Source organism: Mustela lutreola, chromosome 8 (genome assembly GCF_030435805.1).
Source record: "Mustela lutreola isolate mMusLut2 chromosome 8, mMusLut2.pri, whole genome shotgun sequence".
NCBI lineage: Eukaryota > Metazoa > Chordata > Mammalia > Carnivora > Mustelidae > Mustela > Mustela lutreola.
The window spans coordinates 148,544,427-148,571,671 of NC_081297.1; the positions used below are offsets into that span (position 1 = coordinate 148,544,427).

General features: G+C 59.6%; 1 protein-coding gene across 1 annotated transcript; it reads right to left on the bottom strand.

The window, feature by feature from the left end:
* Nucleotides 1-484: 484 nt before the first annotated feature.
* Nucleotides 485-24,687, bottom strand: CERK (ceramide kinase). Its single transcript, XM_059187292.1, has 13 exons — nt 24,663-24,687; nt 22,013-22,126; nt 21,340-21,462; nt 16,629-16,754; nt 15,602-15,665; nt 13,907-14,052; nt 8,911-8,985; nt 8,034-8,186; nt 6,353-6,458; nt 5,520-5,596; nt 4,661-4,866; nt 3,923-4,131; nt 485-2,760 (listed from the first exon to the last, which is right to left on the bottom strand). Exons 1-13 carry the CDS (start codon nt 24,670-24,672, stop codon nt 2,691-2,693), a joined length of 1,479 nt encoding a protein of 492 aa, XP_059043275.1. The 5' UTR covers nt 24,673-24,687; the 3' UTR covers nt 485-2,690.
* Between the last annotated feature and the right edge of the window lie 2,558 nt (nt 24,688-27,245).

Below are 27,245 nucleotides of genomic sequence, written 5' to 3' on the forward strand. Positions count from 1 at the left end.
CCGGTTCTCAGCAGATGGGTGGGGGTGCAGAGGGCACCTCTTGAAGTCTTCAGCTCGAGACAACCTTATGCCCAAGTGGCCTGTCCTGACCCCCTCACACGGGTAAACAAGGGAACGGTGCACCGGAAACGGGTCCCCCACAAGGGGAGCACGGGGACTTCGGGAGGAAGTTCTAGCTCTTGGCCTGGGTGACCCCGTGTCCTTCGCTTTATTCTTGTTCTATACACTGTTACATGGGTGGGGCCTGGGCGTCTTGGTCAGTCGGGCGTCTGACTCTGGAGTTCAGTGCAGGTCAGGATCTCGGGGTTGTGGGATCAAGCCTGGGGGTTGGTTGGGCCCTGTGCCCAGCGGGGAGTCTGTCTGGGGTTCTCCCCCTCTCCCTGCTCACGTGCACCTGCTCACTCTCAAAACAAGTGTGCACAGGCGTTTTCACGAAACATGCTCTGCTTAGAACAGAACAAGAATTTATAAAAGAAAACCAAACTCTGCCCAAAGTAACTTTATTTTTGTCTTCTCAAACATATCAGAGCAAATACGCCATTTTCCAATCTTGAAACCAGCAAGATTACAAGAAAGTGAAGCCACCCTCTCAGGCCATACTTGCCCGTTACCCAGGATTGTACCAGAGCAGTCGCCCCTGCCCCCGCCCCCGAGCCGCAGGGACCGCCCACCAGGTGCCCACCTGGTGCGGAGAAGCAGGAAAGCGTCAGAGCATGATGGCTCCTGGTGTTTTCGCACTGATGAGTCACCAAGGAAGTTAAAACACAGACTAACCCTTCTAGATGGCCCTAAGTTTTCACTGACCCACCACTGGTCCAGGTTTTTCTTCACTACCCTGGAGTCCAGTGGTTGTGGGGACTTCCCGGAGATCTGAGCCTCTCGCCCCTGGGGGAATGTCTGAACAGTCCTTCCGGACTGCGTGCACATCATCGGGAACTCCCGGGGCGTCCCGACCATCACTTGGGCCCCGAGAACGGCCCCAAGGCCTGCAGTTCTGGACTTGGGCACGCGGCCAGCCGTGCAGGAAGCCGGGGACAGGGCCGGCTCTCAGTGAACAGAGAATGCTCACCGTGGCCCGGACCAGTTTCCTAAAATGGGCAGTGGATTGTAGGACAGGCCAGAACTGTTTGGGGAAAGCTTGTGAAGGAACCCATCCCACAGCGTGGTTCTGCGCCCTCCCCCGGGCCGCTGCCCCCGCACAGAGCTGCCTGCCTGTCCTTCCCACCAGCAGCGAGCACTGGGGATCAGAAAGAGCCCGCGGGGACTGACTTTCCACACCCAGACGGCGCCCGCCCAGGACCTGCTAAACCATTGCCTTTGTACGATGACGCAGTGACGTGGTCTACTGGAAAGGCCACAGGGAAAGCTCGCTTTGGTGTGACCTGGACGGGACTGAGATGGAGTAGGAGATCGCACGTGTGCTCCAGACACGAACACCAAAATGAGATGCGACCAGTATCGGATGTCTGTGGGGCGAACAGGACCAGCTACTCCTCCAAACGGCCAAGCGCCGCCCGGGACAGTCAGGCCGGCTCCGTCTCTGCAAACCAGAGTCCAAGCCGCAGCTTCTATTTCAAATAAAGCTATTTTCGAGGCGTCTTCCACATACCTAATGTGAATACAAAGGAAACAAGGCCAGAGTGCCGACGAGGGACCCCGGGGACCAGGGTCATACCTCCAGGGAACCCCCGCCGCTGGGGCTCTGGTGCATCCGCAAACATTGCGCTAACTATGGGGACACCACTTCCCGCTGACAAGGACGTTTGCATAAACACATGGAATGAAGCGTGAAGAAAAGCCCAAGTCTGGAGCATGTGCGGAGACCTGGGGCCTGCGGCCAAGGAGCCACAGGAACGTGGGACCCTGGGACCCAGGGACCCACCCTCAACAGGGCGAGGCCGCTCGGCCCGAGGTGAACACAGTCCACACAGCGGATCGTAGCCCTTGCGCGCCCGCCTCCTCCCACCACCCCACGAAGCCCTCCCGTTACCCACTGGGTTGCTGTGAAGCGTGGGTCCTCTCCGTTTAAAACGGACGCCATGTCAGAGCTTGCGACCCTTCTCACCGCCGGCCGACTGCCCCAGAGGCACCAGCGTGACCGAGGCAAGGGCCGGGACTTTGCAGATACAGGGTCTCTCTGTCAGTGTCCTTCTTCCTAAGACGGTCCTGCTCCGAGGTCACCGGAGCCGCGCGGGACACACCCGGCCCAGTAAGCGCGTCCCGAGCCCAGGTTCAGATGAAGATAACAGGAAGGCGACCCAGTGTTCCAAAACCTGAGCGCGCACATGCGAGTCCGTCCGGTGGAGAGGGTCGGTGAGCTGCTCGACACCTCCCGTCCAGATGCTTGGACCTCACATCCACCGTCCCTAAAACGACTGTGACAGAGCCACAGGTGGGCCCCTGGAAACCGCCATCGGCCTAAAATCTAAGAAGTCAGAGCCCCAAACTGACAGGGGCCATTGGCAGAGGCCAGTTCTGTGAAATGTGGTCCACAGGCTCACAGAGAGCTGAAAAGGCCGGGAACGTTCACGGATTTGCTGACCAAGTAGTTTGTCTAAAATCAAGATCTAACTATCAAAAATAAATTTCTAAATTTAAATGTATATATCAACGTAATTGGTCTGCAGGAATTTTCTTAAATGACTTCGCGCTTCCTGAGCACGGCGAGGCGGGCGGGGCGTGAGGGCGGCTCAGTGGTCCGGCTCCTTCGTGTCCTCCTCGATCCCCCGCGCGAAGAGGCGAACCAGCTGGCAGTGGACCCTGCAGAGACAAAGGGCCTCACGTGACCCCCCGTGACCCCCTGGCCCTCGGCCCAGCAGCTGGTCGAGGGTGGAGGGACCTGGGGGTCTCCTCATGGCTGGCTCTGGGCCCGGCCCCGCAGGGACAGCCAGGGGTGCAGAGTGACTTACCCACGCTCTTCAGAGGCCTGTCTTGTAAAGGGCGCGGAGGCCCCGAAGGCCGGGTTCGACACCCGGCACCCCCTCTTCAGCAGCGTGACCACCCCCAGATGGCCGTGTTCCGAGCTTTCAGGGCCGCAGGGAGGGCTCCATGCGGGGTGGCCCCCCCATGTGCAGGATATCCGGTCAGCCGGGATGAAGGAGCGCCACCGCAGCCCCGACCCAGGGGTCCATGAGTGGCCGAGGTGCCCCAGAGACCCCTCCTTCTACAACCATGAGGATGAGCACCGAGGGGCTCAGGGGTCCGCGTGGTCCCCACCAGCAGGTCCACCTTCCCCTCTACTAATGATGTCACAGCCTCCTCCAAGATGTTCAGTAAGAAAAACTCCGTAATTGGGGCATCTCGGTGGCTCAGATGGTTAAGTGCCTGCCTTCAGCTCAGGTCATGATCTCCAGGTCCTGGGATCGAGTCCTGCCTCGGGCTCTCAGCTCAGTGGGGAGCCTGGTTCCCCCCCGCCCCACCACTCCCCTGCTCACACTCTCTCGAGCTCTCTCCAAAACGAGTAAATCAAATCTCAAGGAAAAAAAAAAAACCTAAGTCACTTACTGCTCAAACATGGTAATGATATCAAGATACAGACCATATGCTTCCCAAAATAATGCTGTTACTGGTTTTCAAAGTTTCCCGCATTTTAGTAAATCCTTAAGCCAGCATCACAACTAATTCCATGTCTTTAACTGGTCAAGTTAGAAAAGCCGAGTCCCTGTGCAGACAACTGTCCCGGCGGCTTCTCCTGCGGCCTCGGGGCGACCACCCCAGGGAGGCTGCTAGCCAGACCCCCAGCTCCGGCCACAACTGAGGTCCGCGGGGCTGCTGGCCCATTGAGCAAATGAAGGAGCGCGTCCTGCTGTGACGTCCGTGGGGACAGCAGCCGCCTCCGCACAGTAGCCGACGGTGCCTCGGGGGCAGACAGAATGGGGGTGCGGGGGACACGGAGCCCCGGGAGACGCGCCTGGGCACGCACCTGACCTCGATGCTGGAACTGCTCAGGACCTCCCCGTCGCAGTTCCAGGAGCTGTTGGACAGGGGGCAGCAGCAGGGCGGGGAGTCGCTGCACACGGGCCCGAAGCGCGCCCTCCCTCTCTCCTTGAGGTCGCGGTCCTCGTCCTCCGTGTGCTCCGACAGAAACTGGAATTTCTTCACACGATAAACTTCAACAAAAGCGAAGTCAAACTACCGAGAGACACAGAAGGGGGTGGCGTCCTTCGGGTGCCAGGCCGAGGAGGCCGGGCCGTGGGCCGCCGTCAGACGCCCGCCTCCCACCGTGGCCGCAGCGACGGGCACTTGCTAAAGGGTTCGGGCGGGGCGGCTCAGTCGGCGGAGCGGCCGGCTCTCGGCTTCGTCTGGGGTCACGATCTCAGGGTCGTGGGATCGAGCCTCCCGCTGGGCTCTGTGCTGAGTGGGGACCCTGCTGGACAGCCTCTCTCCCTCTCCCTCTGCCCCTCCCCTGCTCCCTGTCTCTCTCAAAAACAAGTAAACCTTAAAAAAACAAACAAAAGCATTCTGGTGGTTCCTTAGCTGTAACTTGTACAATTCCTTACCTTTTATAAACGCTAGTTTAAAAGCCACATGAGAACACCATTAGAGTAGACCTTAAGCACAATTTAACAAAAAGCCACCCCTAGATCTTACTAAAATCAGAGACACACCCACAGCCACGGGCCTCCGGATGCTGCGAGGCGCGGGGTCTCCCACGGCTCACCTGGTCGCACTGGTTGGTGTGCCTGACCAGAAACCGCAGGAAGTTGAACCGGGAGCATTTCCGGATAAGGATGAGGTCAGAAGAGCCGTCCCCCAAGTGCGCGGCCGGGGAGAGGCCCCGGGGGGTCCGGGGACAAGCGCAGGACATGTTTGTGGCGTTGATGGCCAGGAACTTCCCGCAGACCACCTTCCACTCCTCCACCTCCTCTGAAGCACAAAGGGGCGTTGCGGACGGGACGTTAGGGGCGGGCGGGCATCCTGAGACCCTCGCCACAAACTGCCCCCGCGACGGGCCCCCTGGCACCAGCACCAAGAATCCTGTGCCGACCGCCGGGCCCAGAGGGTCACCAGGCAAAACACGGAGCAGTTTTGCTGGTCCTCACGTGGGGACTTCTGGACAATTTCAAACACAGACCGATCGCAAGCGTGGCCTGCGAGCTATTTTCACATTTTTACATGGTCGGAAGAAATCAAGAGAAATCCGTTGGGACACATGAACCTGCTACGGAAGCGAACGGCGCGTCCAGAGTTTGCCGCGGCGCTGCGTCCCTTCCCTTGCAAGTGCCGGGCAAAGCCCAAAGGCGCACAGGTGGGTCGCAGGAGAGCTCGCTGGGCCCCGAGCAGAGCACTGTGGGGAACGGGAGCCGGGCTGGCGTACAGCCGCGGCTTCGCCCTGCCCCAGAGCTGGCCGGCGGCCGCTGTCTGCTGCCTGCGGGAGCCCAGGAGACAGGGAGGTGCAGAGCGGCACCCACACGGGGACAGACGCGACGCCCACACGGGGACAGACGCGACGCCCTCTAGGACTCGGAAACGCGCGGCTCTGCCCACGGCGTTGACAGTGGCTGATGCAGAGACGTTACCCGTGTTCTCCAAACCGTACAACGACTTCTTCTGCTCCTCCTCCAGCTGCTGCCTGCTTTGCCGGCACACGAAGCACCTGAAAGACAAGGACGTCACCACCCTTCCTGAGGGCGCAGACACTCGGCGGGGACACAGGGCTGCGGGAACTCTCCTGGGACAGCAGGCTCGGTCTCAGAGGCTAACAATATTTCCTTTGCACGCCAGTTTGAATTCTCCAGATTAGACCTTGTGACAGTGACCCGTGTCCTCCAGTCCTGCTCTAACACGGGTAAGCGTCACACGAGCAGGGCGCATCCTACGAGGCTGGGAAGCTGGCGCCCGGAGCCAGGTCTGCGCGGCCCCAGGTTAGCGGAGCTCCAGCGGGAGCAAAGGCCAAGAAAGGTACAAATTCCACGGCCGGTGATACACTGGGTTTCCGTGTTCGGTGATACACTGGGTTTCCGTGTTCGGTAATACACTGGGTTTCCGTGTTCCCGTCGCTACCAAGCAAGTGGACGACTGGGAACTCCACAGTTAGTGCGGACGGTGTCTGCGGTCCTGGGGCCCAATGGACTCCCTGTCCCCCGGGGTACGAGGGTTTACGCCCCAGATGAGCTCAGCAGTCTGCTTGGCGACGCGACGGCGGAAGGAGCTTCTGCCTCTAACTGTTCTGATCTATGGTCTCGAGTCCCTCACTTCAAGGAAGGGAGAAGCGTGGGGACGCGGGACCCCAGAGGCCCTGCGCCGAGCTCCCCCATCGAAACTAGACGATGCCACACACCCACGACAGGGAAACAGCCCCAAACAGTCCCAAACGCCACGTATGCAGAAACGCACGGAAGGGGGTGCTCACCCCGCCCGGCAGGGCTTCCTGTCCCGCGGAGACCCCACCGTGTGTCGCGCCGGCAGAAAAGATACCGTCCCTTCGTAGCAGTGATGTGACAGGAAGGTCTTCAAACCTGAGAACAGAGCATGAAGGAGTCAGCCCAGCATCACCCCCGGCCACGCTGCCCCACGCCACCAGCGCCTCCCGGGAGCCGGCTGACGGGATCAGGGAGGGCGCCTGGTCCCCAGGGCTGCCCCCGACAGCAGCCCCTCCTGGCCCGCCGGCAGGTCACTGGCGGCTGCTGAAGCCCCAGACGTCTGCACAGCCTGAAGGAGACGCTTCCAAGGGCGGAGCCCCCGGATCCCGTCAGCTCCTCTCAGGCTATTGGCCCACACCCTGACGTCCTCCAGCCTCGGCTGCCCAGGGTCACCAAGCACAGCTCTGGCATCTGGGAAGAGCTCTGACGAAGGTCACGGCAGCACTGGGCCCAGAGGACGGTGGCCGGCCTCGGGGCCGACTGCGGGAGCCGCCCGTTCTCAGCAGGCCTGGCCAGCCTCAAGAGGACCCCTAAGAGTGAGGCAGGAACCCAGCTGGCTGGTGCAGGAGTCCCACAGGACACGAGCATGGGGCCCGGGTCACAGTGGGGACCATGCCGTGTCCTGGGAGTGGAACAGTGACACCATGCCCCACATCAGATAGCAGAGGCCACGGTCACATCCTGCATGATGGGCACAGCACTGAGCGCCCCCGCCCCGGGCCCCCGCCCACTGTGCTAGCACCTGGCATGTGGCTGGGCCCCAGGATACACTCAGTACCCACGTGTCCTGTGCAGAAGCCACTTCTAGTGGCCCCCAGTCCACCTTCCTCCCGCTGCCCATCCCCCTGCTTCTCCCCCCGACACCCCTGCACCCCGCTCCTTGCTAATGTGAAGGGTGCACAGCCGGAACCCTGCAGGGCAGCCTCTCCCCGGACGGCGGTGACCCGTCTCTGCCCGTCCTCAGACCACGTGCACGTCCCACGGGCCGAAGACGTCAGCCTTCCCTCTGCCTCAGAACCACCTCGGGGCATTGCGGCGTGTCGGGCTCCAGGTTGGGGAGGAGACATGTCCCCGCGGAGGGGCGACTGTGGGTCGGGACGAGGCCCCACGTGCTTGGGGCACACGGCCAGCTCGGCAGCCAGGAGTCAGGGCCCGACGTTGCTTTCCCGGACTCTGGTTTATCAGATAGTTCTTCAGGGCCCGCACACCTGGCCTTCCTCTCTACTTTTAACTTAGCTCAGTCTCGGCGATGCCTCATGCCCGGCAAGTTACTGTCCCTTTCTCTCCCAAGACAACGGCTCATATGTGAACACCTGCGATGCTTCGACTGGACCAATAGAGATTCGCCCAAAAGTGAACTGGGGAGGGCCGTGACTAGACAAATGGGACTGATCGAACTCGGCCCCGGGGCCCATGTGGGCGGCAGGTGTGGCCACCGGACTGCGCACGTCAGACACCGTCCCGGGGGCGACACCCCTGACAGGAGCAGACCGGCCTGTTCTGCATGGTCTGCAGCGGATTTCCAGTTCCCGCCAGTTCCAGCTCTGGGGCCGAGGGTGGGGGTTCTCGGGGTGTGGGCCCTGCCCCTCGGGCGTCCCGAACCCGTGGGACAAGCGCCTGCGGCTGCGGGCCGTGGAGAGCGGCGCAGCGCTGGAGGTCAGATGGCCTCACCTGAGAAGTCATATCTGGCGAGGCCCATCCAGCGCTTCTTCTCGCTGTCCTTGATGATGTCTCCGTAGAAGCCGTAGCCCAGGAGGGACACGGAGTACCGCAGCAGCGCGCCGTGGTGATGCACGGACGACACGTCCATGGACAGCGAGTCCCCTGCGGAGGGAAGCGGTCCCCGCTCTGGCGACGCACCCCTCCGGCCCCGGATGGGGCCTGGCGAGCGCGTGCCAACACGGACGACCAGCACGCGGGGAGACGGGGTGCACCCCGGGGGGACTTGGCGCCCACGCGTCACTCTAATGACAGAATTTAATGGACATTTCCAAAACAGGTTTGGAAAGACGTCCTGTCGGGCCCCAGGGAGCACGTTCCGGCTGCGAAAGGGGGAGTTGCCCGCGACTGAAACGGACGATCATCCACGTGCCCCTGGCCAGCAGCACTTGTGTGGCTTCAGGTCTCACGGGAGATGCACGGTGGTCGGGGAGGGAGCCACGTGCTGCGGGGCCGGCGACCAGCAGCACGGACAGCCTCCTGCCCCGGGGGCCGAGCACACAGGTGCCCGGGATACGCCACGTGGAAAGAGCGTCGCAGGCATGTGGATTCGGGCCTGGGCAAGCCTGTCCCGACAGGGCAGGGGCCGCGTCGCAGACAGAGCAACAGAGAGCAGAACGTCGGGCAAACCTGGGGCATGCTGGGGCCAGGGGTCAGCCTGGGCGCACACGGGGACACGGAGGCAGCGGCCAGGTCACAGGGACGCCAGAGGGATCCGAGCCGGGAACCACGGCCCACACGGAGCCCCGCAGGCGGGAGGCCCAGGGAAGCCCACAGCCAACCCCGGCCCGGAGCTTCCCCCGCGGTCAGTGCCCGCGGGAGGACCTACCCACGATGATGTGCAGGGCGGACGTTTCCACATCGTTGGTGCCCACCGTCGAAAAACACACACAGTCTGTCGACCCTAACGAAGGAAAAAGAAAGGGAAGGTCTCTGATGGCGTGGCAGTGATTTAAAACTGCAGCAGGCTTCCACGGGGCGGTCGCGCTTCCTTCTGGCCTTGGATGAAGAAAGGACACGAGGACTAAACAATCCTCGTGCCAAGGGAGGCCTGGCCGTCTTGAGAGGAACTCGTCAGACGTGCTGAGACCCACGACCAGCTTTCTCCTCATGGAGCTCTCGGGACTGCTCCTCGGCCCGCCTGGGGGCGCGGAGCGCCGGACACGGGGGCGGGGGGTATCGCTGCGCACTCTGCACCGTGTGTATGTCCCCCCTGCACGCGCCAGCGGCCCCAGGACCATGGGCACCTGCGCAGAGCCGTCAGCAGCGAGAATGTGGACGCAGAGTGAGGGCAACCCGCGAGGTCCCTGCAGAGGCCCGTGGGAGCCCATGTCCTGACAACAGCGCCCCCCGGTTCCACAGAGCGCCCTGGGGCCCGTCGCCGGTCAAAGACGCATGGCAGCCACCACCTGACAGACGGGAGGGGACCCCCCGGAACTCGGCGAGCACAGGCCTCCCACAGACGTGCTCGACCGTAAGCTGCGGGTGACCTCAGGGCACCTGGCGAGGGCCAGGATTGCCGGGCGTGGTGATGGCGCTGGGACCCTCCACACCTCTGTCTTCCTTCCAGCTGGGGCCCAGGCCGGGTCACTGCTCTCGGCCTGAGAGGGCAGAGCGCCCCGTGGGCTCTTATTTCTCAGACTGCCGAGCCCCACTGCCCCAAGACACAGACCCAGCAGGTCGGGGACGGGGCTGAGCGAGCTGAACTGGCTGAAAAAGCCTAGTGTGGATTTCCCGGAGCAAAGTGTGCGTCAGGATCTGGAACCGCACCGTCTGGCCGCGGACCAGGACCCAGCAGGGAGTGACCAGGGTTAGCCGGCACAGCCGCCCAGACGCCGGCGGGTCCAGACGCTCCGTCCTCCGCCCCCAAGGATCGACGCATCTCCCATCATCAGTGATGTCCCCCGAAACTGGAAAACAGACGCGCTGGACTGCCAGCCCGTGTCACGTCTTCGACTAACAGACCCTGGTCCAATCCGCCGCCCGAGGGGAGGCTCGACATCATCTGAGCGACTTCGCGCTCCTGATGGCTGTAAGTTATGGAAACACGCACATACGCCTTTCATACGTGCGTTTCTCTTGCTCTGTTCATCTTAACCTGAGGATGTCAGCAGTATCACATTCCAAAAATGAGCCAAAAAGTAAAAAATTTTAAATAAGCATTTAAGACCATAGGAGTTAAGTCTTAAAATATTAAAATTTAACAGCAAACCTGTGCGGTTTCAGAGTCTCCCACAGGCTCCTCTTTAGAACAAAGCGGACCCGGAAAACCAGCATGAACACTCCTAAGAAAACACCCTCGAAAGGGCTGTTTTCATTACTCTCAGCTGTGCCCCAAGGTGGTTCTTCGCATCCCCAGAACCTTCCAGAGCGTCTGCGGACCCCTTCTCCCACCGCACAGCCAGGGTTTTGTTTGCGTTCCGGGCAAGCCATGCTTCACCACACATGGCGCAGACGCCCGGACTCGCCTGCATTCGCAGATGCGGGGCCGCCCGCCCCGGCAGGACCCCGCAGGACCCCGCAGGGCCCGCAGGCAAGAGCAGAGCGGCGAGCATCTGGTCCTCATCCGGCACCGCAGCCGAGGTACCCGAGGCCTCGCTGGGCCGGACACCCCCACCAGGGCGGCAGAGTCTCGGGACGGATCCTCTAGGGCTCACGTGTGCGCGTGCTGGGACCCTGCAGAGCCACAGCCAAGCGGGCCGGGCTTATGACTGACCTCCGGGACGGCGTCTCGCTCCTCCGAAGCTGCTGGACGCGTCTCATCTAAGGAGGTGTGGGTGGCACAGGCCGAGGTGTCCAGGCCCAGCCTGGCTGGGGTGGGGCCCCGCGGACTTGCATTCCAGGATTTCCCAGGGCCCTGTCCCTGGATAGGACATGCATTCTCTGTCACCCGGTCCCCTGGCAATTAATACAGCAGGTGACCTGACCTGACAGGTTTCAGGGATGGTTTTGCCATCGAGTCGGATTGTTAAAGGAGGTCGTCCCTCCGCTTGCCGGCACTCCAGACCCTTCAGGCCCTGGCCTCTGCCCCTCCCCTCTCCGCCCTGCCTCTGGCTCCCTGCTCACGCCTCTGGGCCAGAGCCAGACTCCCTCCTGCCCAAGGACAACTGCGGCCCAAAGGCAGGACCATCCTCACCACACTCCGGGCCCTGGACCAGCGTCACCCCGAGAGGCCTCCCAGAGCACCCCGTCTGCAACAGCGTGTCCCCGACTCGGCTGTATCCTGGACCCATGGTGCACCTCCCCACACCCCGGGGGCACCGCCTCACTCGCTCCTGGGCCCACAGCAGCGGCCGGCCCACAGAGGGGCTGGGAAAGCCATGTTGCCAGGGTGCATGATCGTGGATGGACGGACGGACGGACGACCTGCCCAAGCTCCAGAGAGCCTCCAGCTTGCGTCTGGCCCCCAATGGTCTGAAGAGGCCAGCCTGGCGCAGCTGGGGGGACCTGGGTGCCCACAGGCAAGTCCCCTGAACCCCGTTCCTTCCTTTTAACGTCCAGTGTGCTTTCAACAGCTCATCCCTCGGATGGGACCTAACTCCCCGGGCATTTCCTCAGACATCTGCGTGGCCCAGGCTTCGACCAAGAGGAAGCCCTGGCTAGAAACCAAGGTCTGGCCCCAACCGGGCATTGGGATGGGGTTCAAGGACCAAGTCTGCAGAGGCGTGGAGGCTCGGTGTGCCACCAGAACTGAGGACAGAGGGGCCCAGGGAGAGCCCCCCCCCTTCTGCGGACCGGCTCCTTCCTCTAGATCAAGTGGAAGGAGACAGGAACTGAGAAGGCATCGGCAGGTCCGGACTCCCGGCAGCTGGAGCAGTGATGGGTCTCCAGGCGCGGTGTCGGGCTGTCCCAGCCGCCCCGGGGCTGCCACACACCAGCCAGACCCCGCGGCCCGCCCCTCCCAATGCCAGGCACCCCCTTCCGAGCGCTGGCCTCGGTGTCCCCTAGCAGCCCGTCCCTGATCTCCATCAGAACTCGTGCCCCCACCCCAACACCTCGTCTCTGTGCCCCCGGGGCACCAAGACTGACATCATGGGGTCACCTTTATTCCTCCACCCAATGCCTGCTGGCTCCGTGGCAGAGCTACACCCGAGTCCCAGCCAACCACATGGCCACTGGCCCCAGCACCGGCGTCCTCCGGAACGGAGCGCATGGGGTGGCCTTCAAGCCCATTCGGATGACACTGCCCGCGGCCTCTGCGTCTCACCGTGTGGCCTTCAGGACTCGAGCCCCAAGCTGGGCCCTTGTCCAGGCCCCTCGATGACCCCACTCCTGGCACCCCTACAGGCGGGTCCCCTTTCCTGGGCACACAGCTCTGCCCCAGCTGACCCTTGGCACACCCGCGTCCCCACACGGCCAGCCCCTCGCTTGTCGCCTCTCGGAAAGGGCCCTGGGCGCCCCAGCAAGAGAAGCCCCTCCTGGCCACTGTCCGCAGTGTGCCCGCTCTGGTTTCCCGGTGTGCTGGGTCCCCTGAGTGGGCAGAGGCCATGCCCATCCCGTCTCCCACCGACCCCAAGGCCCAGAATGCCCACAGCAGAGCGCGTCTGTCCCCACGACACTCCTGAGTGGCTCCTGAACGTGAACAGCTCAGGCTTGTATGTGGTCGTGCTACTGCAGGCTGATGGCTGTAAAAGCCATCACGAAAAAACAGTTGAGCAGAGAGAGAAATAAAATTCACGTCGCCCAGAACAGACCCCAAACAGCCGAAGAGCAAAGCCTAACGGGGAGAGGCCGGGAGCGGCGATCAACCAAGAATAAACACGTCCGCTGCAGGAACAACGTTCGTCGGACTTTCCTGACCATGGGGCGGGGCAGAGAGGTCCCTCGGGGGGACCTTGGGCCGCTCCTCTCGGTCCATGAAGTGGGACCAGGACAGCAGCTCCTTCACAGCTGTCGCGACTGGTGGCAGGGGACGTGCCACGTGGGATTTCTGCCCGGACACAGCCCCCATCACTGTCACCTGGGGGCAGACCCAGGCACCGGACAGGGGCGTCTCCTCCCTGCGGACAATGTTCACGAAGCCTCGAGCCAATTTATGCAACTCAACGTGGTGGTTTTCAAAGAAGTACTTCCTACAGTCCCCAAACACGCTGAGCCAGGGGCGCCCGAGGGGCTCAGACTGTGGGGCGTCTGACTCCTGGCTTCTGCTCAGGTCATGGTCTCAGGGTCATGGGATCGCGGCCCGTGTTGGGATCCACTCTTGGTGGGGAGTCTGCCTGAGGTCCTCTCTCTCCTCCCCCTCTGCCCCATCCCCCCCAACTCCTCAGATAAATAAATAAATCTGAAAAAAATAAACAAAACCCACACTGAGCCAGACCTCTTCAGGACACAGCCCAGGGGCCCATGGGGTGAACAGGCCCGGGACCCCATCCCTCCCCGTCTTACACAGGAAGTCACCCCCCGACTGGGTGAACCCCCCCCAGTCCCCAGCACCCACTAGTCTGGGCTGCAAGCCACTGCCAGAAAAACACAGGTTTCCCCAGCTTCCTTTCTCCCCGATTGTGCTCTGGGGTCCCTGTGTTCCCCAGGTCCCCCCACCCCCCGACTGGGCAGTCCTTTGAGAGCAGACTGCACCCCAGCCACCGGCTTCAGTGCTCGTGGGGAAGGAAGACAAGATTCCCTCAAACGCAAAACAGGGTCCTGTACTCGGTCAGAAACTGTTTCTCGACAAACTGTGCCCCCGAGTGGGGAGTGGCGGTGAGATCACCCTTTCGGTAGCAGAATGACCTTGAAGGAAAACCAAGCTTGATGCTCCTGGGGAAGTGGGGGGGGGGGGGGCATCTCCCGGGGAAGTGGGGGAGGGAGGGGGGAGGCAGAGCCCCTACCGGCGGGGATGATGCCGATTCTGAGTGGGCTGGGCACCAGCGCTGCCCTGGGCTGGTTCTGGTCCACGCCGGCGTCCCGCTGCGTCCTGCCGATCAGGCCGTGCAAGACCTCGCTGAACATGCCATCTCCACCGACACAGACGATTCTGCAGGGGACACAGGCTGTTAGGGTCCCTTCTGCTGTCCCCACAAGGTTGCACCCTCCCCCGGGCCCCGCCTCCAGTTCATTGCAGAGAATGCCCTGCCCCTCCGCCCACAAGCAGGGGGGTTCTCCTTCAGGCCAGACTGCTAAGAAGTAAGCAGACAGGGCGCCTGGGTGGCTCAGTGGGTTAAAGCCTCTGCATTCACTTCAGGTCATGATCTCAGGGTTCTAGGATCGAGCCCCGCATCGGGCTCTCTGCTCAGCGGGGAGCCTGCCCCCCCCCCACGGCTTCCCTCTCTGCCTACTTGTGATCTCTGTCAAATAAATCTTTTTTAAAAAGAAAAGAAATAAGCAGACAAAGGCAGAACAGACGTCTCCCTCTACGGAGCTCCACCTGCCAGACCAGCCCGCAGCCCCGCAGCCGCCCTTAACCTCCACGCGGCCTGGGCTCCGGGGGCCACCCGGTCCCTTCACGCTGGCCGCACCACTGTCTCCAACACCGACTTCAGCTCCCCACCTCTAACAAGTGCCTACGTGTCTTCTGTAGGATTCCGTCACCCGGACCAGTCAGGTCTCCCCAGACGTCCTAGAGACCACCCCCTCTGACCATATCCCCTGCCACCCTCCAGCCGGCTGTGCCCGCAGCGCATAACCTCCTTCAGCCATCCTGGGGCCAATCCCGGCGCATCAGTCCTCACCACATGGCTTTAAGGTCCTTCCAGAACGCCTGACCCTCAGCAGCAGCCTGTGAGCGGCCCTGGGTCCTCACCCCTGCGGAGGCGGCCCTGGGTCCTCACCCCTGCGGAGGCAGCCATCCTCCCCCAGGTCTCGAGCGCTCCGCCGAGCCCCTGCCATGTGCTAGGCCTGTGCCAGGGGCTAGGGGACAGCTGCGCACAGGGCCCAGGATGCTGGCCGTCTGGGGCTGACGCGCCAGCAGAGACAGACACCGCATGGACGCGGACTCCCATGTGGGGAAGAGCACAGAAGCTCCCCGCCGCGCCCTGTGTCACACAGCTGGGCACGCACAGCCAGGGCCGCCCCAAGAAGAGACGTCAGACACCGAAACCCACAGGTGCAATGGAACGGCTTGTCTGTGGGCTCAAAACCTCAGGCTCACCAAAAAAGCCTGAGACAAGCGCTGTCCCGCGGTGAGGGACACTGGGACGGGGCCGGGACCCCAGTGGGGACAGCAAACAGTAAGAGCCTCCGACCTGTGGTCTCCCGGGCTGTCATGGTATTTGTTCTGTAGAGTAGCCCTGTTTTTAGGACATCAGCCTCCAACATTGAGGAACAAAAGGGGAACGTCTGGAACAGACCAACGACTCGGGGAAGACTCGTCTGCGCAGGAGGCAGGAGACGGACGGACGGACAAGGACAACAGCCAGTGGCGGCTCCACGTCGCAGAAGGAGGCACGACGGAGCTTCTCTGCTATTTCTGATTTTCTCCCATGACAACCAGGAGCAACGAAGGACAGACAGGGAGGGAACAGCACTGGGACGGGAAAGGCCTGATCAGCGCTACGTGGGCGTCAGGGTGGCCGAGCGGTACCCACCCGTCGTATCTGTCCGTGTTGATCTCATATAGAGTCTCCTTGGCCTGGTTCGCATGTTCAGTAACTGTGAGGAAAAGTGACATTATGCTATATTATTATATTATATGATATACATATTTTTATATTATATTATAAGCACATTATTTAAAAAAGTTTTTCCTTATTACCCCAGTTAAGCTGAAACTTTAGTAAAACTTAAATAAAATAGAACTTGAAGAAAATTTAAGAATATCTGAAGATGTAAGAAAAAGGAAAACACGAGTCCGCAGACTGTGTACTCAAAGTAAGAAACAAAACAGAACAGAAACGCTACTCTGCGTGGAGTTTTGTACCCCAGACTCCCGACATTCATCCTGGATACTCTTTTCGGTGAGAAGTTCTCTGGAAAGACCACGTTAAAGGTCCACGTGCTGTCCCTTCAGATTCACAGGGACATGACCGCAGCCCCGTGATTCCTGCCGGCGCGCATCATGCTGGTTCGAGGTTTGCTGTTCTAAAATGTGGCCGCGCACCTCTGTGCCCGTCGCTCGTACACCCGACTGTCGTCCTGGGCAAGCGTGAGAAAGCTGGGGTACCCGGTGGGCCACCCCCCTCAGGAAGTGTGCACAGACCTCAGAGCACGGGGTCACGGGGAGAACAGCGTCTGTGCGCCCCCGCCCTGCGTCGAGAACTTGCACTAAAAATCAGGGCCACGAGCACGGCGTCACATTACATTTCTTCAAGTGTCACTTAGTGTGAAATTCTTCCTAAGCCTTACTAACGGCTTTTCTCTCTCCTTGCAAGAACGTTCTGTCCCTGATCTTTACGCTTTCATCGTCTTAGCGTTTCTCTCAAGTGTTTCTTACGCGACGACTTGGTTAGAAGAGTATCCATACTTCATATCGTATTGTTCTCATTCTGGTATATAAAACAACGCATTTTACTTTGTTTAAAATCAACTTGTAAGACAAAACTTTGCCTAGTGACAAGATTTGACGCGAGTCACTGTCAGATTTACTCCTATACGTCTGATAGAACGGATATTTACCAATTACTTCGGTGGTGACGGAGGCTAAGCTGAACAACGGCGCCACCTTCCGCTCGTAGATCCGCTTGCCTTGTCCCTTCCCTCCGAACGGATTAATGAACACCAGCAAATGCTTTGGTCTCGATGCTGCAAAACAACGACATGTAAATCCCAGTGAACCCAGAACGTGTCAACAGGAAAGACTGCGGCGTCGCTGAAGGAAATCGAACGACTGTAGTTTGAGAACCCTGCTAAGTACTGCCTGGTCAAAAGCATTGAACTTCAGGTTAAAGAACGGTGCTGAAGAGTTGCCTAATCTACGGGCAGGGGAGAGTGGGGGTCTATCAGAATGGCCAAGAGTCCCGTGGACCTGCGAATCCCCAAGAATCCAGAATTCTGACCAAGACACTGTCTCCTGATGAAGGGTCCTATAAAATGCGACTTCTGGAAGGTGAGTCTGCAGAGAACAAGAAGAAACACGTGCAGACGGGACCATGAGAAGAGACAGACTGTGAGACACCCAGACAGCCTGTCAGCCCCGGGCCTCAGCCCCGTCCAGAGAGCATCTTCACCTGGCTCACACCGACATTTGTGTTGGGGTTAGTTCAGATAGATTCTGACCCTCAGAAACTAACTTTACTGGCAATCAATAAAAGTAGCAAGAAAGTATATCCTCCCCCACCCCAAAAACTGAGAACCTGAGTCTGCACAAAATCCTGCACACAGAAGTTCACAACAGCCCCTGAGTGGAAACACCCCACGTGTCCATCTGCTGGGGGCTGACACCCCAGATGCAGTCCAGCTGCACAATGGAATACTACTCGGCAGTCAAAAAGGTCAGACTACTGGTATCCTGCCGACACGGATCCTGTCAATGCCGTCACTGGACGGTCTACAGCCCATCCCTGAAGGGGCCCTTGTGATGTGACTCCGTCCATGGGGTGGCTGTCTCTGCTCCGAAAGGAAGGACCACAAGAAAACTCTGGGGCGATCTATGTCTCACGGAGCTTTGGGGGACACAGCTACATGCATGCGTGTTCCAGCCGCACTGGCCTCAGCTCACCATCTGTCCACTCCACCGTGCAGGATTTCTAGCTCAGAACTGCAGGCAAAGGCTGGTCTCTAATCCACGAGGTGCCTGCTGCCGTGTGTAAAGCAGCCCCTCCTGTCCCTTCCTCTGAGACTCGGCAGAGACTACGATTCACTAACAGACAGATATACAGACGCTGGCAAAGAAAGACTGCAAACCTCCAAGCCCTGCTGTCTCTACGCGGCGGGCGTGTGCCTGTTCATGATACAAGTCTTACATGTCTTCTGGATGGTTGAAAACCACAATAAAGTACTGGGGGAGGGCGCCTGGGTGGCTCAGTGGGTTAAGCCGCTGCCTTCGGCTCAGGTCATGATCTCAGGGTCCTGGGATCGAGGCCCACATCGGGCTCTCTGCTCAGCAGGGAGTCTGCTTCCCTCTCTCTCTCTGCCTGCCTCTCCATCTACTTGTGATTTCTCTCTGTCAAATAAATAAATAAAATCTTTAAAAAAAAAAAAAAAAAGTACTGGGGGAGATGTACGGTAGAGGAAATCAATTGAGCTGAAAGTTGTTTCTTTAAAAAGACTCATAAAAATGGGACATCCAGGTGGCTCAGTTGGTGAAGCATCTGCCTTCGGCTCAGGTCATGATCCCAGGGTCCTGGGATCGAGTCCCGCATTGGGCTCTCTGCTCAGCAGGGAGCCTGCTTCTCCCTCTGCCTGCCTCTCTCTCTCTCTGACAAATAAATGAATAAAATCTTTAAAAAATAAAAACAAAAATATTCATAAAATTGACAATTCCCTAATAAAGTTGCTACAGAGCAAGGGAGAAGCAACAAATTAGTAATTACCAGGAATGAGAAAGGGAACATTACCCCAGAGTCTGCACATATCACTAGGGAAGTGAAAGGATTTCTTAATAATAAATTTATAAAGTCGGATAAATGGACAATTTTCTCAAAAAATATAATTTACCAAAGCTGGCAAAAGAAATAGAAAATCTGAATAGTCTGATATTTAATAAGGAAACCGAAGTCATTAATGAAAACCTCACAAAGAAAACCCAGGCCCAGATGGTTTCACCAGGGAATGCTTCCAAGGACTTCAGGAAAGCCACAGCCCCACATCACGGGAGCGCCTCCACAGAACAGAAGGAAGGGGCGCCGCTCCGCGACCAGCACGGGGCCACCAGCGCCCAGGAGCAAAACCAGTCCAGAGCTGCACGTGTGGCTCTACTTCGCCCCAAGCCAAGGTGCAGAAATCCTGAAGAAAGTCAACAAGTCAACTCCAGAAACCCGTAAGAAGAGTGATCAGGCATGCCAAGCGGATTTCCTGGGAAGACGGAGGTTTTACACACGAGAAAGCAATAATTCACATCTTAACTCCAAAAGAAGATGATCACACAAGCACCTCGGGGGATGCGGAAAAAGCATTTATCAGATTCGACGATCAGCTGTGGTTTAAGAGAAAACAAAGTCTAGAAAGCCAAGAATTAGAAACGAACTTCCTTAAGATGTTTTTTCCTGATTTTTAAACTTGTATTAATTTCTACTTTTTAAGGAATCTCTATCTACCTGGTGTGGGGCTTGAACTCACAACGCCCAGACCAAGAGTCACTTGTTCCACCAACTCAACCAGCCAGGTGACCCCTTCATATGTTTGTTGTTTTTTTTTAATCTATCAAAACCCCAAGAAACATCATTCTTGACAGCGAAGTGCTGGAAACTGCCCCCGCGAGCAGGGCTGAGACGCTCGTCCCCGCTGGGACCCGCCGCAGGGCGGACGTGTTAAGAAAGAGGAAGAAAGGCGCGAGAGCTAAGATGAATGAAACAGGACCGCCCCTGCTCACGGGGACACGATTCTGCTTCAGGGAAATCCCAAAGAATCATCAGTCCAGTGAGATTAATAAATGAATTTCGCCGAGTCACTGGACGCAAGTGAAACTCGCTCCAAGTTCGACAGCGAAGCAAGAAGTGAAGACCCGCGTGAGGCGTCGCTGTGCACGGGGCAGGGACCGTCCCCCCGGCCGCAGCGGGGGTCAAGCACAGACCCGTGCCTACACGAGCCGTCGCCACTCAACACCAAGCCCAGATGGACACCGCTAAAACACCACTCCGAGGGGAAAATACCCTCGTGGCCCTGGAGCAGTCAAGGACATCGGATAGGACAGGACTGACCACGAGAACTGGAAGGGCATTGGCGTCGAGGACGTCCGTTCACCAGCAGACACCAGCCAGAGCGGGAAAAGGCAACCCCGGAACGGAGGAGGGATCTGTCGTGCATAAACCCAACAAAAGGTCTGGATCCACAACACACAAAGCATCTCCACATAACGTGGAGGACAGACCGACAACCCGGCAGATAAACGGACACAGGACTTAACACTCTCCTTGCAGAAGGGGACTTCCAAGTGGCCCCCAAACATGGGAATGGACGTGTCCGTCCCCTTCAGTAGCTGTCAGGGAAAGGCCCGTCAGTGCCCGAGGGCCAGGCGCCCGGCATCCACCAACAGGGCTACAGCTCTGAGGGTGTGGGCACTGCGGGCCGAGCGGGACCCCACGGGTCTGCTGGGGGGAGCGCTGCTGCTCCGCGGTCTGGAAGACGGTCTGACGGGGTCTGCCAGGAAACGCATGCACGCCCCCACCACCCCAGAAACCCCTCTCCCACAGACACAGCCAAGAGAAAGGCCAGCATGTGTCCACACGAGACATGCGCCAGAAGGTTCAGAACGACACGGTCTGCAGTAGAGACGAGCCTCGGACGCCACCGGGCCCCGCGTGGTTGGCTTCACAGACAGAACGCTGAGCCAAAAGCCAGACACTGGCGTGTCCGCGGTACGACCTGAGGTTTACGAAGCCCAAAATGAAGCCAGGCAGTGGTCACCCCGTGGGGGAGGGACTGGGGGTGCTCAGCGGCCCCTGGGGGGCTGGCCGGTTCTGGTGTGGGATCTGGATGCTAGTGACACGCGCCAAGCTGCACCCGCGGATGTGGGTGCTTCCCGGGGTCTAGGCTGCTTCTGGGAAGCCACAGACAGATAACCCAGGGTTAAAATCAGAGAGATCCGAAGAAACAGATCCTCCAACACCTGCAGGTACGAGGAGCCATCTCGGGTGAGGATGTCGCTCGGAAGCTCGTCTGTGGGCCACACCGCCCTCAAGTAAATTCTCACCCTTTGGATCCAGACACCAAATTAACTTAAAAAGACCGAAAACCACCCCTTTACACGCTGTCTGTGCTCTGCAGTTAAAGCTGAAGGAACTGACCAGATTCCGTACTGAGACTGTAACCAAACAGCACGAAACGGGATCCCAGATGTGCTCTTCCAAGGAGCTGGACAGACGGACTCTCATCACCCAGCAACCCACCTGCATTTCAGATGTCGGGCCCCCCCAGATGTCGGATGTGCGTCCCCATGACCTGCTGGACTCCCCACATTCACCTGCAGCGCAGGGACCCCCATCCCCACAGCCCAGAAATAGAAACCGGGGCTCCGCAGGTCCAGGGACCCGTGCCCCGGGTCCCAGCTGGTTGGTGAGGTGCCCTGACCCGGGAGGCCACGTGGGGGCAGTGGCCGGGGACTCTAGGCTGGTCCTCCGACAGGTGCATCGGTCAGTCTGCCCACGCCACACCCGTTTACCCCGCAGGTTACAGGCAGCTGTGCAGGAGGCAGCGAGGCCTCGTGGGGGTGGGGTACAAACGCACGTACTGAGCGCCCCCAGCAGCTCCTGCAGGACGCGCAGCCACAGGTGACACAGCGGCTCCTCGGCACAGCAGAAAGTGACCTGCGCCCACTTCCAGCGGCAGCGGCGGGCTCTCTTCACGCAGTGCACTGCGGAGACAGACAGCGGGGCAGGTCAGAGCGCAGCCCCGGGCCCCACAGCTCACGTGGGAAACCCCTCCCGGCCCGTGAGCGACGTCCAGGGCATTAGGAAGAAGACCAGCATCTCCATTCTTTTAACCCATTAAGAAAACAAAAACAAAAAAACAAAGAAAGTAAGAAACAAGATGATCGAAACATTAATTAAAAGTAGGGACGCCTGAGTGGCTCAGTTGGTTAAGCTGCTGCCTTCAGCTCAGGTCATGATCCCAGAGTCCTGGGATGGAGTCCCACATCAGGCTCCTTGCTCAGCGGGGAGCCTGCTTCTCCCTCTGCCTCTGCCTGCCATTCTGTCTGCCTGTGCTCGCTCTCTCCCCCTCTCTCTCTGATAAATAAATAAAATAAAAAAAGTCGATCTTCGGGAAAATCACATAATGCAGTTTCTAAAAGATTAAAAAAAAAAAAGGAAACACTGAGCTTGTCAAACGAGTGACGAAAAACTCGCCTTTTCAACTGTGTGAAAGCAGTGCAGACGGGGGGGGGGGGGGGGGGGCTCCGTCACCTGTGAACGCAAAGGGCTTTTCCATCTTCTGCCATTTTCCGCTGCTGTAGCGCTTCCCGTGAGTGTCTGTTTCCTCTACGGTGATGATCTCGGAGATGGGCACGCAGCAGGCATCTGTAAAGATCACATCCTCACATCAGATGAACTGCATAGAATTCACAAGAATACAAGAAATCCATCCCAAAATGCTGGGGCTGTTCTGCTTTAATATTCTCGTTAGACATCCAAAAAAAAAAAGAAAGAAAGAATCATACGCAGTTGTACTAAACTCGGAGCTAAATACACTTGGGAAACTCAATGTTATCACAAGAGGGGGTGTTTATCCAACAGTCAGCAATGCAGGCTGCCAACTTCGCGAATGACCTGCTCCGCTGACTTTCCAGGCCAGCTTCCATGCCCAGTTTGGGCAAAGATGTTCAAGACACAGTGTCTGTCCTTAGTCTGGCTCAGCAGTCCAAGTGGGACGGAAGCACATGACGAACCACGGGGCAGGCGGGACCCCCCCGTGGCGGAGGCCGGGGGGGGGGGAGGGGGCGGCGGGGCTCTGGAAAAGCCTGGCGGGGGTGGGGAGGCGTCAGGTGCGGGAGGACAGCACAGGCTGGGGCACACAGCAGCCCATGGGTCAACGGCGGGAAGCCCGGCAGAGGCCACTCCACGGAGCTGCCCTGATGGCAGAAGCAAGTGGGCACCGGCACGGCTGGGGGGCCCGGAAGTGGAGACGCGGACAGCGAGCCCCCGTCGCACCGGCTGCACTCTGGAAGCGCGAACGGACGGCTGCTGGCATCCAGCAGAGCAGAGCACCCTAACTTGTGGCTGGCCCCGGCCGGCTCTCACTGGGAGCTGCAGAGCTCGGTTTTGGCCGCGGCTCGTAGAAACCCCCCACTGCGGCATTTCAGCAACTTCGCGCGGTCTGGAAGTCACTGCCCGCGGGGGTCAGGGAAGGCGCGGACAGGCGTGGGCCTCAAGGAGCCCCGGAGGGCTGGGAGGGCACGGTGCCCAGCAGGGCCGGACTGGCCGGGAGCACGGGGCAGAGAGTCTTGGAGAGGAACCAGAAGTGGGCGTCCGAGGGCAGCAGGGGCCGCGGCGCACCAGGGCTCAGAGGCCGGCGGGGGCGGCTGTCACAGAGGCCTCCCTCCAGGGCGCCCTGCCTTCTCCCTCCCGATGCCTCCCACGGCCTGCCTCCCCACATCCTCCTCGACCCGTGGGGCGCTGGCCTACCCTCCTTCAGGCCCCACCGAGTCTGCACCAGTTTCCGTGCAGAGGAGCCGTCAGGGGTTGTGTGTCTGGGGCACAGAGCAGGGCCAGGCTTGCAGCAGCGGCTCAGGATGCCGTGGGAAGACCTTAGGGTCTCACACTCCCACGGCCATCTCAGACCCTGAGGACAGGCGTCAGGCGCTGCCGCAGCCCTGGGCAGTGGTTACACCTGCTGGTAAGAACAGCCAAGAGGCTATCACGACAAGCTAAGTGCGCAGTCAGTAGGACAGAGGCTTCTCCTTACTCAGACGAACCGGCTGATTTAAGAAAGCACACGAGACCAGCAGTCGTATTACGCGGTTCAGTTAGTCCAAGTCACACACGACCCAGGATAACACATGGGAAAGTCTACGCATCAGTATTTCCTAATCCTGCTCGTTTGGTTGGACGACTCGGAGAGCCAGAGGAGGAAGCATGAGGGGTCAGGATGTCGCCCCACACCCTGCTCCCGGGGCCGGCGCGCCCAGGGCTGCGGTCCCCGACTCCACGCCGCTCACCCGTTACGTCCCACGCAGCTGTGACAGCACCCGGCTCGCTCGGGTACCCACCGGGCACTGGACCCGCCCCATCACAGAGGGGCTGCATGGGGAGATGTTGGGGTGACAGGGCACAGGAGGGGTACGCAGTGCGGGGCTGGAGGCAGGGGGTGTTCAGGGTCTGAGCAGAGACCACAATGAGGGCAGGACAAGCCGCTCAGAAGGTGGCCTGGGAGAGGAGGAGCTGAGGGAGGGACGGGCCCTGAGGGACCGGACGGAGGGACCGGACGGAGGGACAGGACGGAGGGACAGGACGGAGGGACCGGACGGAGGGACGGGACGGAGGGACCGGACGGAGGGACAGGACGGAGGGACAGGACGGAGGGACCGGATGGAGGGACCGGACGGACGGCTTGGGGCTTTGAGGCTCGTCGAGTTTTCTCTCGGGGAAGCTGGAGCTCAGGTGACTCCCGGTCAGAGGGAAGCCTGGGCAGACGCAGGTCTGCTCCTGGGTCACCAAAACTGGGGACAGGACAAGGGACACGACGCCAGAGAGGCACTCTGGGATGAACCTTCCTGTCTTTTTTTTTTTTTTTTATAATTTTTTATTTTTTATAAACATATATTTTTATTTTTTTTATTTTTATTTTTTTAAAGATTTTATTCATCCATCAGAGAGAGAGAGGGGGAGAGAGCGAGCACAGGCAGACAGAATGGCAGGCAGAGGCAGAGGGAGAAGCAGGCTCCCCGCCGAACAAGGAGCCCGATGTGGGACTCGATCCCAGGACGCTGGGATCATGACCTGAGCCGAAGGCAGCTGCCCAACCAACTGAGCCACCCAGGTGTCCCTAAACATATATTTTTATCCCCAGGGGTACAGGTCTGTGAATCGCCAGGTTTACACACTTCACAGCACTCACCAAAGCACATACTGAACCTTCCTGTCTTCCACTACAGTCCCGGCCTCCCCGTGCTTCCTTGGGCGAGAACAAGACCAACCACGGTTGCTCCCACGAGCGTGGCGTGTGTGTGGAATGCGTGCAGGACGCACGGAGTGGTCTTCTCTCGGGGGATCGACGCCTGCAGGGAGGTAAAAATCCCTCCTGTGTGGACACTTCACTGAGGACCGTCAGAAGGAGAGTTCTGGGTCTGGCCTGGGGGCTGCCCCTTGCAGGAGCCCAGGAGCCCAGGGGATGGGCACGCGGGAGAGGCCGGGCCCGTGAAGGGTGGCTGGCCCTGGCCCATTGGTCAGCACCTTGGCCACTAGCTGAGCCTGCGTTTCACGGCCGCGCGTGAGGATGACCGTGTCAAATGGACGGGGTTTCAGAAGTTACATAAGATCAGGGCTGAGACAGATCTTATGTCTGTCAGAGACAGAAGGCCGAGGCTCTGTCTCCCCCAGGCTCCTGGCCTCTCCTCTGTGCCCAGCTGAGGACCAGCCTTCAGGGCCCGGCGCTCCTTTCCTTTCTAGCTCACTGCACTCTTGCGCGTCATGGGTGGAAGGCCCTGTTCTTCAAAACTCTCCTAGTCAGGAGGCAAAGAGCTCCACCAAGAATCTGAAAAGACAGACGGCAAGTCCCTGCAGGACACAGAACACGTCACCCGGCTTCCATCCGTCTCCTCCGAGGCTAACGTGCAACCGGCCTGGGCCGGCCTCCTCGTGCTGGCCCGCAGGGGCCCTCGGGAGGGACAGTGCGCGTCATGCAAGCACGCCGGGCACGAGTGGGAACGACAGCACATGGTGCGTGCACAGAAAACAGGCGGGCTTGCACACAGTTAACGCTGGGAATTTGGCGACACTTCATGTTCAACACGGTATCAGCATTTCTCTCATCCCTGCCTGCATTCTGCAAGACCTCGCCCTGCAATGTGAGATTAGGGAAAAAAAGGAACGGTCTGCTGGACAAAAGCGACAGTGGGATGAGAGATCAGAGGCCTGTGTGAGCAAAGGTTCCTTTCAGGAGGGGCTGGGCCTGGCTGGTGGCCATGGCGCTGGACAGGACTCACCTGGACAGGACTCCCCAGACGAGGACATGAGGGCCCAGGGCACACACCGGCCCAGCCCACAGCCTAGCCTGCCCCCTGCAGCAGTTCCCCCACCCCCTACCCTGCTATCAGGGGCGCAGTACCCCGACCCCACCAGAGTCTGCACTTGTAAATGTGCCAAGCGTCTTCCTGGGGAAATGGCCTTGGATCTCGTTCCTCGTCACGGCCTCCTCCGGGCTGGCGCAGCCCCGTCTGCAGAGGGAGCGGCCGGCCAAGGCTCCCAGGAGTCACCCAGCTGTCGCTTCACAAAACAACAACCTGACGCCTCCTCTTCAACACCTGCTGAGATCGCTTCTGGACTGCACAGGTCCTTCCAACGGACGGAAAGGTGCTGGAAACCACAAGACTGAGCTGCTCACCGGAACCGTGGGCACCTCTCACGGTGGGGCCATCCTGGCCACAGTTGGATTTAGGCAGCATCCCTGGGTTCCAGCCACAAATGCTGGGGAGTAGGGGCACCTGGGTGGCTCAGTGGGTTAAAGCCGCTGCCTTCAGCTCAAGTCATGATCCCAGGGTCCTGGGATCGAGTCTCGCATCGGGCTCTCTGCTCAGCGGGGAGCCTGCTTCCTCCTCTCTCTGCCTGCCTCTCTGCCTACTGGTGATCTGTCTGTCAAAAATACATAAAATCGTTTTTTTTTTTTTAAATGCCGGGGGACACCGCAACATTGCTGGACATTGGCCAGCATCTCCTGGGGGCACCGTCCCTGGCAGAGAACCACTACCCGAGGGGTCACTGTGCTCAGCAGCCTGTTCTTTACCCAGAAAACACAGAAGGAAACAAGGCCCAGTCTTGGGGGCCGGGGATGGGGGGCATCTCCTGTACGTGTGCGCGTGTGTCCCACAGGGGCCCCACACCCAGCCTTCCGAATCGAAGCCTATCTTTCCCGGTTTGCCGCCCCTTTCCAGAAGCTTCCTTCCCCGCTGTACACACCCCCCCCCGGCCAGCGAAGAGCCTCTGTTCTCACGCCCACTGCGCAGCTGCCCGGGAGCTCTGCCTGACTCCCTCCCTGCTTTGGGGTCGCTTCCACCCGGGGCCCCCACATGCACGTGGCAGTGCTCTGTTCGAATCTTTTGCGGGGACATCCGGCCGCTCAGCATGCAGGTGAGTCAACACCCGAGCCCGTCCACCACCCACCTTCCTGGCAAAGCCTGCGACTGCGGGAGCGAGTGTGGGACCCAGACCCCCCCCACCCCCGTTCTGGTCCCGGCGCCCGCGCTGGCCCCAGACAGCAAACACTCAGGACGACCGTCAGAACAAGCACGGACGCCTCCAGCACTACTTGAAGATTTTCATCACGCGTCCAGCCGAACCCTAAGGCAGCCGGATAGAAGTGTCCCGGCGCTGCGGGTACCGTGCATCGGACCTCTCTACAGCACCCAGTTACGACGCCAGAATTGTTTTCAGTGGTGATTTTTAAAACTTCCTGAGCTGGGAAAGGAAGTGTGTCCGGGTGCCC